The sequence below is a fragment of the Myotis lucifugus genome, unplaced genomic scaffold (assembly GCF_000147115.1).
Source record: "Myotis lucifugus unplaced genomic scaffold, Myoluc2.0 scaffold_1, whole genome shotgun sequence".
Taxonomy (NCBI): Eukaryota; Metazoa; Chordata; class Mammalia; order Chiroptera; family Vespertilionidae; genus Myotis; species Myotis lucifugus.
Window position 1 is genome coordinate 17,393,371 of NW_005871049.1, and position 13,400 is coordinate 17,406,770.

The 13,400-nt window shown below is 41.9% G+C and overlaps 1 protein-coding gene across 6 annotated transcripts in view; it reads right to left on the reverse strand.

Annotated features, from left to right (window-relative positions):
- The window catches only part of NR3C2 (nuclear receptor subfamily 3 group C member 2), a 294,549-nt gene that overhangs the window by 50,925 nt on the left and 230,224 nt on the right, over nucleotides 1–13,400 (reverse strand). For all 6 annotated transcript variants that reach the window (XM_023754929.1, XM_023754927.1, XM_006081763.3 and 3 more), the window contains 2 exons: nucleotides 9,485–9,835; nucleotides 8,115–8,259 (listed from right to left, as the gene is read on the reverse strand). In XM_023754929.1, the coding sequence (XP_023610697.1) occupies nucleotides 8,115–8,259; nucleotides 9,485–9,835 (496 nt within the window). The remainder of the gene's footprint in view (nucleotides 1–8,114; nucleotides 8,260–9,484; nucleotides 9,836–13,400) is intronic.

A 13,400-nucleotide genomic window follows, 5' to 3' on the forward strand; every position in this document is an offset into this window, starting at 1 on the left:
GGCACTACAACACAACAAGGCACAACGTACCAGGCACTGAACACTATTGTATTTACGATATTACTAACCCCAAATAAAGGTGGCCACCCGAGCTAAGAGAGTTGGGAGATAAGGGGGAAAGAAGAGAAAAAGGTAGAAGAGAAAAAAGAAAGGAAAAAAAAAAAAAGGAGTGCAAAGATGAGATTGGAAAAGGGAGGGGAAAAAGAGGAGGAGGAAAAAAAAAAAAAAAAAAAGAAAGAAGAAAAAAAGTAAGAGAGAAAAGAAAGTGAAGTGTAAAAGGGGGAGAGACTATTTATGTGAGGAGAAAACTCCTATAGGTCCGCCACTAATACCAACAAATTGCAGCAACAGATTCCTGGAGATGAATACAAACTACAAACAACCAATAATATCAAGTGACGCAAGGGGACAGAGAAGCGGAGAAATAACCGGGGGGGGGGGGAGAGGGAGGGGCAGGAAAATAGAAAGAATAAGCAGTCTAACCTCACAATCACTCCAAAAAAAACAAAACAAAACAAAAAAAAAACAACAACAAAAAAAAACAATATACTCGTCAATCAGGCAAACAACGATAAAACAATAGAGAGAGAAAAGAAGAAGAAGAGAGAGAAAAAAAAATGGATAGTGAAGGAAGATGAGGGAAAGGTGTATAAGGATTTAGAACAGGGGATTGGACATAGGATATTTAAGCAGGGTTAAATTTTGACAGAGGGTAAAAAGAGTAGGGAAGATCTAAAGCTGGAGTAGGGTAAGAGAAACAGGACAGCAAAAGGGAAAAAGTGGGGAAGATTGTTTAGCACAGAGGCAAATTGAGGTAGAGAAAAATGTTGCTAAAGGAACGATGAAAATAGAATGGAGAACATTAGTCCCAAAATAAAATAAAGACAAGATAAAATGACACTTTAAAAAATGGTAAAATGGTAGCGGTAATAATACTAGTTAAAAATAAAAATGTAGTAGCTGAAAGGGCAAAATCGGGTGATGGAGAAAAAAGAAAAATGAAAGAAAAAAAAATGTTTTCTTAGTTAAAAGGAGAAAAAGTAATTTAAAAAAAAAATAAAAAAAAAAAAATAAATAAAAAAATAAAAATGTGCAGTAATGCAGGTGCTTCAGATCTTCTACTCTTCTTATTGGCACGCCGGGAATTCAGGAGAATGTTGACTTTCCCTCTGATACACTGTTTCTCCTTGTTGTAAGCCACAGTCCTTATTGCCTTATCTGTATTTACCGAGGAGTCAGTTCGTGGCTCTGCCTCTGGGTGGCAGTGTGTCTGGGTTGACCTCTGAGGCTATAAGTTCTCTCCGACCAGGAGCTGCCTATTGTACCTGAACCAGCTCCGCCCAGAGGTGGTTCCGGCGCCACTCCCAGTCTGTTTCCCAGGCTCCCCAAAAACAATCTTCCCCTACAAGCTCTGCTAGTGACCCCAACTGGGCACTCACAGGCACTGGGCTCAACAATCAATCCCACAGAAGTAAGAGGAAGTGTGCGAACAAGAGCCTGGGAAGCTGCTCGAACTCGCAGGGTTCCACCCTCCAGAACCGCGCGGAGTGTCAGCGCGCGCCCAAGCCCCCGGCAACACCAAGTAGCCGGCCAACAGGGAAACTCTGAGGCAGCCCCTCTGCATGCAGTCCAACTCTGGGCTCATTTATAGTGTTACCTTCTGGCAGCAGCCCTACGGGAGCCCTCCCCACTTGCGAGACACGCCGGCCTCTATGGGCACGGATTTTGGAGAGCGCGGATTTTGGCAGACGCAGATTTTCCCCTGCGCCCGCGCGCGCGTTCCTCGCTCCAACCTGAACTGCGAACCGTACCTTCGAGGCAAGTCCAACCTTTCCGTGGAGGGGTGCAGGTCTCCCCTTGGCTCTTGCAGTCGCGCTGTTTGCGAATCGCTGCCTCCGGGTCAGTAGCCGCCGGGCTAGTAGCCGATCTCTGGATGCCGGTAAGCGCTGCCTGAGATGGCGCGGTCCCGCCGCTGCGCTGGCGCCCAGAGGGAGGTTTCAGCCTCAATCTCCAACCATCCGCATTTTTTAGGAGTTTTCTGTCTTTCCTGGCTGCAGACTGTCTCTCAGCTGGACCTCCCCAGCTTGACCGGGCTGATTGTTACCCGTTTCAGCTGCTCGCCCCCATCTGGTCCGGGACAAAGCACCAACACGTCCGTCTAAGCCTCCGCCATTTTCCTGTCCCACAATTCTTTACTGTAAACTTCATCCTCATCATGAGAAAGGATAACTTAGAAATCTCCTTCTAGACTCATTAACAGACTGTTCGGTTCATTTGTTCAATAATTCATTTACTCTGCAAATATTTACAGCTTACCTACTGTGCCTTGGACACAGTGTAGGTGCTGGAAATGAAAAACAATGAGACCAAGTCTGTGACTTCAATGAGAAGGTGCCACCTAGACAAGGGTGGGTGGGGGATACAGACACCTAAAAAAGAGCCATCACTGCAGGTGAGAGGTGGTCTCAACGGTAGAGGGTTGGTGGAGAGCAGAGAGGACCACAGCAGCGGGTCCTACCCTTAGCGGAATGGCACGCGTGACTCCCCTGCCGAGGTCGCTTCCTGCACTTTGGTGGAAGGGTGCAGCAGTGCAGGCACTGCCAGGGGAAAGCAGAGGGCATATTCAGCAGGGGCGAATGTGCAAGGTGCTGGCAGGCAATGAGTGGGCACGCTTCCAGACTTCCAGTTCACATCTCCCTGGGGCTACAATGGCATTTCATCCCAGGGAGATGTGGGATTCCTTCTTTAGCCTCTACTGCAAAATGTGTTCAAATTGGTACCTTTAGCCTGGACCTCTCTTTAACTTTCTGATCTGTATAAATAACTGCCTCTTTAATATTTCCTCTTGGATACTGTTTAAAAGATGATTCAACCCTCACATGTCCAAATCTGGCCTCCCTTACTCTTCCCTTCTAAAACCTGGTCCTCTGTCCTTGTTCCCTAGTCCAGGGAGTCACACCAACCAAATCCTACCCGGCACTTAAGGCACAGACCTGGAAGTCATCCTAGACATCGACTTCTTCCTCCCCTCCAAACCCCACCAGAATCCAACCACTGGCAACTGCTGGTGCTTTTGGCTTTCAACACCTATTCACATCTCTCCATGTCCATCATTACAATGTCTTTCATTCAGGCCCTTCCTGCCACAGGGCCTTTGCACATGCTGGTGCCTCAGCCTAAATCAGCTCTCTTCTTCTTATACTTCCTTCACCTGATTGACACTAATTTAGTCCAAGGAAACCTTTCCTGACTAGATCAACACCTCCCATGAACTGCTTGCCCTCAAAGCAATTTTCCTTTCGATACTTATCACAATAATAACTCTGGGATCCTTTAAATAATTTCTTTTTCCCTACTAGACTGTTATGTTCCATGAGACAGGAATTATATATTTTTTTCCCAGTATTCTAAAACCACTGCTTAGAACAGCCGTGGGCAAACTACAGCCCAGCGGGCCGGATCCGGCCCGTTTGAAATGAATAAAACTAAAAAAAAAAGACCTTACCCCTTTATGTAATGATGTTTACTTTGAATTTATATTAGTTCACACAAACACTCCATCCATGCTTTTGTTCTGGCCCTCCGGTCCAGTTTAAGAACCCATTGTGGCCCTCGAGTCAAAAAGTTTGCCCACCCCTGGCTTAGAACACTGAATAAATGCAGGATGAAGCATGCATCCACATTCAGACTTCAGTTGCAGGACATTCTCTGTAACTTAGTAGTTTCCCTAAAAAATACAGGGTCTGTGACAGCACCCTGTAATAGAGCTACCGCATCAAGCTCAACTTGCCTAAAAGGCTTTATGCCATTCCCAAATGTTTCCTGGGAGTAGCCTTCCCCCTTCCCAGTCCTTTGAAAAAGACACAGCTCCACCCTTTTCTTTCTATTTGAGAGAAAGCTTACAGAAGTCTAGGTTCAAGTTGAGGTCAATGGTTTTCAGAAAAAGAAACAAACTTTTCATTCAAATATTATGTGATTTCATAACATTTAAACTACTTATAACATTAGAATGCAATTTTTTGTTGTTGGTTCCATTTTATCTCTATTACTATTTTCTAGAACAGATAAATGCATAAAGAACTTATATGACCTTTCCTTTTTCTTTTTTTGGTTTATTATTCCTTATTTTCCAAACTCTTTATTGACATTAATTCTCCCAGGCTTCAAATATAAGGTGCTTGACCTTAAGTTTCATTTGTTAAGAAGGATTCTTACAATTTTGCACTTTGTTTGGAACCTGTAAAGTTGAATGTCTGCACACAATTAAAAATTAATTGATGACAACATAGGCAACAAAGGGAAAAAAAAGATAAAATTGACTTCATTAAAATTAAAAACTTCAATTTTAAAAGTGCATTAAAAGATATTATATCAAGAAAATGAAAAGACAACCCACAGAATGGGAAAAATTTACAAATCACGTATCTGATAAGGGTTTAATATCCAGAATATGTAAAGAGCTCCTACAACTCAAGAACAAAAGGCAAGCAACCTGATAAAAAATGGGCAAAGGACTTGAATGACATTTCTCTAAAGAAGCCATACAAATGGCTAATAAGCACATGAAAGATTCCCAATATTAGGGAAATGCAAATCAAAACCACAAGGAGATGCCACTTCATACCTACTAAGAGACATGTCAGACAGATTAAGCAAACACACTAAGATATCACTTGTTCGTGGAACCTAAAAAGCCAAACTTGCAAAAACAGAGTAGAATGGTGGTCTGGTCAGGGGTTGGGGGTAGGGGAAGAGAGATGCTGTTTAAACGCACAAACTTTCAACTAGTAGACAAGTAAGTTCTACAGATCTGATGCACAGTATAGTGAATACAGACAATGGTATTATAACCATTAAACTTGCTAAGAGACTAGATTTTATTTGTTCCCACCACAAATAAGGAAATGATGATTATCTGACACGATAAAGGTGCTAGAGCCACAATGGCAATCATATTACAACTAGAGGCCTGGTGCATGAATTTGTGCACCAGTGGGGTCCCTCAGGTTGGCCTGCAGTATCGGGCCAAAACCAGCACTCCGACATCCCGAGGGGTCCCGGATTGTGAAAGGGCGCAGGCCAGGCCAATGGACCCCACTGGTGCACAATCGGGACTGGGGAGGGACACAGGAGGTTGGCCAGTTGGGGAGGGACCACTGCAGGAGGGCTCCAGGGCATATCTGGCCCGTTTTGCTCAGTCCTGATCAGTCGGACCCCAGCAGCAAGCTAACCTACCAGTTGGAGCATCTGCCCCCCGCCCCCCCGGTGGTCAGTGCACATCACAGTGACTGATCGACTGGTAGACTGGCCCCTGGTGGTCAGTGCACGTTATAGTGAGCGGTTGAGCGGCCTTAGCATATCATTAGCATATTACACTTTTGATTAGTTGAACGGCCAACTGGTCGACTGGACACTTAGCATATTAGGCTTTTATTATATAGGATATGTAAATGTATCAAATCAACATGCTATACACTTTAAATCTACATGATGTTATATATGGAGTATATTTTAAACTCTCCCCAACACTTCTCACCTACTATAGCAATTTAAAAACAAAACAAAAGAGAAAATAAGTGCTGGCAGGGATGTGGTGAATTTGGAACTCTTGTTACTCTCATTACATTGCCAGGAATGGGAAAAGGTGCAACCGCTGTGAAATACAGTTGTGTGGCTCCTCAAAAGTTAAATATAGAATCGCCATGTGACCCAGCCGTTCCACTCATGGGTACATACCCAGAAGAAATGACAGCAGGGATTCAAACACATACTTATACGCTGATGTGGATAGCAGCAAAATTCACAGTAGCCAGAGGGGAAAACAACCCAAATGTCCATCAACAGATGAAAGAGTAAACAAAATGTGGGTAAGTTTCTCTATCTGGTGAAAATAAATAAGGTCTTATGTTCTAGGAGGTGGCAGCAAAGACTGAATTAGCGAGCACTGAACTCCTCCTCCTACGGGAGCATGAGGCTCTCAAGAGCCACCGGCTCTAACATTTTCATCAACTGACCTATACCTACTCCCGTTTTATGTGTATCTCTGTTAGAGACACCTTAGTGACACATACTGTTGTTTCATTAACTTTGAACTCACGGCCAACAGCACTAACTCATGCCTGACAGAAAGAAGCTTATCTAGAGCCTGCATTTTCTCCTCAAGGCGCATTACAGCCTCTTGCCCTCAGGAACCCTAGACTTCAGCACGTGCTTGGGAGTCACGTTCAACAGGGAAATCACCAACAAAAAGCCCAACAGTGCCAACCTATGGCGCTAAGTAGACCATGAGAAGGACACTTCTTTACAACATGAGGGCTGACACGGGACGGCAGTCTCAGCTGAAACACACAGGCTGGGCCGCAGAAACGCACTGCCTCTGTGCAGGCTGCAAACAGCCCTGAGAGTGCTGCAAGGGTTGACTCTGGGTTACAAATAAATGTAGACAGAGGCCGATTCACAAGTGCAAAACCTGTTATCAACGAGGACCCACTGTATATACATACAATGCAATAATATTCAGCCATTAAATGAAATCCTGATACATACTCCAATAAGGGTGAACGCTGAAGACGTGCTAAGTGGAATAAGTCAGAAGCAAAGGACACACATTGTCTGATGCAATACCTAGAACAGGCAAATTCATAGACTAGCGGTTATCAGGGTTTTGGGGTCGGGGGAATGTGGAGTTCCTGCTCCATGGGATCAGAGTTTCTGTTAAGGACGATGAAAAAGGACTGGAGATGGACAGTGGGGAGGGCTGTATAGCAATGTGAATGCAATTAGCACCCCTGCACTGTACACTTAAAATAATTGAAATGGAAAATTCTGTTACATATATTTTATGACAAAAATTTATGTGCTAAATGAAATTAAATGGATCACTTTAATCTCCTGTTAAAAAGAAATGGAGACACACTGAATGACACCAACAGCCTCTTGCCCTCACTTCTTTTTAAAGAAAATACCCTCCTTACTATGTTTTTCTTTGGCTTATAAGCCATATTTTAAAACAGGCTTATTATTTAGTAATATCAACTAATTACTGAGGACAACAAGTAAATTAAAATGTGCACGTCAGTTGTTTGGCTGCACTTCATGCTTTTGGTGAAAATTTATGCAGTAATAGAATTATTCTTTGTAATTGCCAAGAGAAGGGTCACCTTGAGAGCCAACAACTGACGTTCCTGATTTATCTTGGGATACTGTTGCCTGCAGGTCACCGTATTCGGGTGAACTAGTCCTCCCAGGTAAATCAGTACTGGTACTATTTCAGCATCTTGGCACTCTGTGTCCACTTTTAATCTCTTCCATTGCTTTTGTTTCTTTGATCATCAATCTATTTCTCATCTGCTTCCTTCCCCACTGAACAACCCTATTTTCATATCTCCAGGGAGAGCCATCTGTTGGAATATGGCTGTGGTTCACTTCATCACTCAAACGTTCCAGTTTATTTTCTGTATCTCTTGACCCAACAAATACAAAGAAGCACTGCTGGAGAGACACAGAGGACATGTGCTCATGTGGAATACAAACGGCATTAACATGTAAACTTAAAACACAGGAAGGAATTCACGGCCAAAGGAAAACCAACCGCAATTCTTTCAATCTTTGAAAGTGCATCATAAAACGAACAGTGTGGCTTCTCTTATGACTGCAAAGATGAATAAATATAATTGTCATGAAAACACCCCAAGCAGCTGTGCAGCCTTAACAGAAGAACCACTACATGAATGTGCACAGAAGTAGGTGCTTCTACACTCACACTTCCTAGAAATTAGACAGTCTGAGTGTAGATACCAAAAACGGCTGTTTTCTATTAATTGTGGCTTTGTACCAGTCAAGCTTTTGGAGCCAACTGGATCATCTTTCTTTTGGGACAATTCCCACATACTATTATGTGAGATTTATATATACTGATTTATACATATGCAGGCATGTGCACGATGATTTGGTTAAGAGTAATTTTTAAATTCTCAAATGATAGCTTTTTTTAACTCTTAAAAATTGCAAGCAGCAGTGGATTCCTTCACAAACATACATCTGTTTAGAAATCATAAAGACATAAGAAATAACGCTGCAGTCTGCTTTATGAAGGCTAATTAACAGGTACTCACTCATTAAAGACCAGGTCTGGTGCGAAATAGAGAAATTGGCTGTTCGTGTGTTTATACGACCTCCAGCTCAAGGCGAACGAGGATAGACACATCCAAGAATACTGGATGAGGGTGATTTGGTCCTCAAGAGGCAAGTTTTTAAATCCTGAAGAACAGAACAATTAAACACAGAAATACACTTAGCATTTGAGTACATTCCAGGAAGAAGCTTCTTAAGTTAACCTCCCAACAGCCACCTTCCTCGAAGACTCCAATCAATGTCACAGTCATTTACAGAGCACCCACCCTGGGCTTGGCCCTGTTTAACGCCTCATTTCAATTCACTCTGAATTCTCAATGAGGGTGAATATCCAGGGCCAATAAGACGGGGGAATTCAGGGCGTTTTGCTGGATGATGGTCTAAAACCCTTGGTTAGCCTGAAAGACTTTGTAGTAACCTGTAAAACATCTCTATCCTACTCTCAGTTAATAATATTAACATACAGGGTAATTTAATAACATCAGCTACTGCGTTATCTGTAATTATGTAGCTTTTACTCTTCATGAGTTTGCAGTGGTTGAAAAAGCATTATTCCTTGCTTCCCAGAGTCTGGGATAACCCTGGACTTCAACAAAGTTCTGAAGTTGGATAAGCACTCTTGGCACCTGTGCCCCTGTCCCACAGGCCTCCTTTCTGGGTCTCAAACCCTTCTTTTGTTCCTTTTCCCAGGCCTTGTATTCCCAGTGACATTAGGCTCCTCTTCAAAAAATCCGTCACCGAGCTTTCCCCAGTCTGCATTCCCCAGCCATAGGGCTGTTGGTTGGCCACAGGTCTTTTAACAAACTGCTTTGGGTAACTGTACTGGGCTGTTATGGTAGCAATTCTAAGTGATGTTTCTGTAAATTAATGGGGACCTTATTCATAAAATCCTGTGGCATAAAAAATGACTAAAGTAGGAATTTCAAGGACAATTTAAAGGGTGCTAGAGGTAAGATGTTATTTTTTGAAAGGACAGATTTTTAGGGGCTCCTACAACTTAATGGACAGGTCTTGGTGTACTTGGCCTCTGGTTAGATCAGCCTTGGTTACAAGCTGCTAGTAACAGGCTGTTCTGCTTTCACGACCATCTCTCTGGGATGACATTGCCATCACAGTCATCCACAGGAAATGTGTGACCTGTTCCCAAGAGAACCTTCAACTCTAACTGCTCCGGAGAAGTGAGCACACTAACCAGAATTCCGTGACGCACTCGATTCATCTGATAATTTTACAATTTGCTCCCAGGATTTAAGAGAAAGCCAACTCTGACCACTCAGTTGGATGTGGTGAAAGAGGTTGCCCCGCCCTGTCCAGTTCAGGACACAGACCGTGGAAGGAGAGGCAAGCCTACCTGGAATTACCTTTGCCCACTTCACGACTTGAATCATCTGCTTGCCCGCGAGGCGGTTCAGCGTGGAGAGCAGGCCCTCGGCGGTGTCCGGTTTGGAGCCGTCGTAGCCGGCATACACGATTTCGGGCTCGATGGTTTCTAGGATCATCCCAGGGGAGGGTGTGAGTGCGCGTGAGATTGTGGAGAGCTGAGGGACCAGCGCCGTGTTGACAGAGGGCTCTTTTGCAGGGGCGATGTAGGTCGTCCCTTCCTCAGGGCTCTGGGGCGGTGGGGGTGGTGGCGGGGGCTGTTGCTGCTGTGACTGCTCCTCATGAATCCCTTTTAACTTTCCCAACTTCTTTGACTTCCGGGCTGTATAAAAATCATAAGTGATGAGAGCAAATTAAAATTACCATAGGGATATACACCATATGAGGTAAATTACAATCAAACATTGATTTATATAGAGTGGGGCAAAGGAAGGTTTACAATTATTCGTGTGGAAAATAAAGGGATCCTTAATAAATAATAATACAAGAATAAGCTCTGCTTTGTGTACTGGCAACTGGAACCTACATTTGCCCCACCCTTCATTGGTTAAAACATGCCTTTCCTCTAAAGGTGACTTACGATACTAACAGAAAGAGTAGCTTTTAAAATATTTTTGGAATACCATGTCCCAATGCTTTATATAAATGAACCAATTTAATGACTTTATGAGTAGGTACTATTCTTAGTCTCATTTTATAATGAAGAAACTGAGACCAAAAGGGTTATGAGAGCTGCCTAAGATCGCACAGCAAGTGTATGTAAAACAGAGACACAAGTTCAGAGGAAAAAGCCATTTCATGGGTTAATAAATGACATATGCCTCAGCTAAGCCTTCCATACGTCGGTAATTCCCACTTCTTATCCACTGAAGAGTTGCCAGCAAGCACCAGGACGGCCTGACTGAGCTTGTTGTCCTCGTGCTGTCCCTGCTCCCTCTGACCAGGAGTTTCTTTGGTGCTGCTTCCTCTCCCTTGTCGTGGCCCCTGCACAATCACCTGCTTCTGCAGTGGTTATTTTGTGCAAATGCTGCCAGCCCAGCATCCCCAGCTCTATTGTGGGTGCAGAAGCACAAATATTGGGTGTTCCTCCTCTGTTACAGCCCCTTTGGCACCCTGGGAAATGCTATACCTAATGCAAGTGATTCACAGATTTCCACGGGATGAGTGGGAGAGCAATCAACCCCAAATCAACGTAACAAAGGGGAAGAAATTAAATATCTGGATGATTTCAAACTGGACAGCTAACGAGTAAATGCACAGGAATTGATACCACACAAAAAATCAGATGCAAGTTACAGCAATACACACAAAATACAATCTTTAAAAGTCTGTCCACTCTTTGTTTTTAATATAAGTAAGGAATTCACATAACATATAGCCTAGAGTTAAAACACACCATAATACTATATAAGAGTCCTACTTTAGACTTTTAGAACAAGTGACCATATATATGCTCTGATGTACCCAGAACAGCCTGGTTTATGCCTGTTCTCCCAGCATGATTATCAATAGTGCCCTGCTTACTCCTAAAAGTGCCAGATTTTGGTCAATTGATTAATACTGTGCTCATCTTCATTAAAACCAAAGAAATAGTGCTAACTCTATTAGCAACTGTCTTTCCCACTCCTTTCAAGGTTATTATTGTTAAAATAGATAATGGAAATGAAGGCATGAGAAGGTGGAAGGGGATATTGGCAGGCAGATGGGAGGGTTATGGGTGGATGGCAGGTGGGTGGGGTGGGTGAGTAGATAGGGAAGATTAATGAATGGATAAAGAGAAGAGAAAGCCCAGAATTTAGAGATGTGGTAATAACTCAATTTGCAATTGGAAGGTTTTCCATTTTTTAAAAGAATTTGTTTTAAAATCCTTGAAGACCCAGACAACTTCTACTTAGTTTAACATATGTGGGGAATTTACAGGATATAAATGTAACACCGTGTAGGACTATGCCACACCAATGAACTTGATTTTAATAGTAACCATTCGTGTTTACAATTACAGCCATTAACATTTACCACATTCACCACAGAAACACCAATTCAGATAAAAGCCACTATCCAACAATAGAAGTACCGGCCACACATTCATTAAATATTGGAATGGGCTTAAAAGATGAACAAGCTATAATTCCTATTTTAAGGAGTTTAAAATCAGCAAAGTAACTTTAAAATTCTAATAATTTCAAATCATTTCATTTCTTATAGACCGTTTCCTCCTATATAAAGTTGAGGCAGAAAAATCTGATTATTTTGAATGAAAAACAGATGTGTCAATCTCATGCATACTAATGGGAGCTGCGACAAAGTATTGTCCAATAGCACTGAGCATACAGGAGGCAACCAAGGTGTGTCTGCAGAACGAACAACAACAACAAAAAAAATAGCAGCTAAATGCTAAATGCAAAAAAATAAATAAAAATAAAAATAAAAATAAAAAGAAGGGCAAAACAGAAGAAGAAGAAAAGAACCAAACATGTAGATAATCCAAAATGCTGGCCAACTGATGACTCTGGAAGAGCTTGGGAAAAGCGTATCCTGGTCATCGGGAATCAGACACTTGGAACTGCCCCTGTGCCACATACACCTGCGTAAGCCTCAACTGATTCTCATGTGAGAAATGGGGACAGCAGGGCTGCCCTCTCCTACCTCACAGCGAGCTAAATGGATGAGAAAAATAAAAACCTGTTGAAAGTCGTTACTAACATCTGAAATAGTATTTCAATGTTACTTCCATTCTTTCCCATAATTTCGCAATTATTAAAAATGTCCCCATTCATGAAAATGTCCTCACCTTGTATAAAACTACATCTGATAATAACCACAATTTGACTGACTAGAAATAGCCCTGGGTGATATTCTCAAATTTTATTAAGAGTGGTATTTGCTTGCAAATTAATGATAAAATTCACATTTGTTTAAGGCCTTAGGTCTATAATGCTGTGCTTATTCTCATGGTCTATTTAAGGTCAGTGCAATGAAATACCATGAAAAAAGACCCTTAACATTTCTTCTAATGTTATAAACTGTGGCCTAGAACATAACCTACTGAGCAGATTATCAACATTCTGTTTAGCATGTCAGTCATATTTAATTTCATGCTGTGGTTTTATGAATATATATGGGGCACTTGGAATTGAATAATAATCTGTATTTACTTAAATACTTCAAGGCAATATGTACTCTCAGTGTGCAGACTCTTCATCCAGTATCTTTTCTCAGAGCATGGAGGTAAGGTTACATATTAATTATACTTATATTGCTCCAGGCAGCCTTCCTAAAATGTTTAACCGTTCTATACTGTTTTTCTAACACCTGCTGTATTCTAGAATTAAAGCTCCCGGAAGTTGATAAGGTCTTATGTATTCCTACAACATTCTCCATGATGCTTATGGGTACTCAATAAATGTTTGTTGACAGAATTTATTTCATTTTCAAATTTTAAGTATTTGTTTACTTCCATATAGGAAACACAGGCAAGTTTCTGAGATTTTGAGATTCAATTTCTGAATTATTAATTATTCTTCCTTTTCAAAGTGTCTACTGATCCATTTGTACTAGTAGAGTTGTTACTCTTAAAATGACATCACTCAAATAACAATAAACTAAATGTACTGGGCACTTAGGGGCTCAGCACAGTTCAAAACTGTGATTAAGTATATTATTTCCATTTTACAGGTAAGAAAACTGAAGCACAGAGAGATACGTCCTCCAAGGCCACAGCCTGGGCTCAGAGCCTACACTCTTAACCTCTATACCATGCTCTCTCTCTGCTAATCCTTTCTCTTTATTTAATTTGTATTCATTTACACTTTAAGGTTAGCAGGAGCTTCAAATCCAACTGTATAATTAAGAAGTTTGCTAATTACACAGGAAAAATCTTTAGCCAA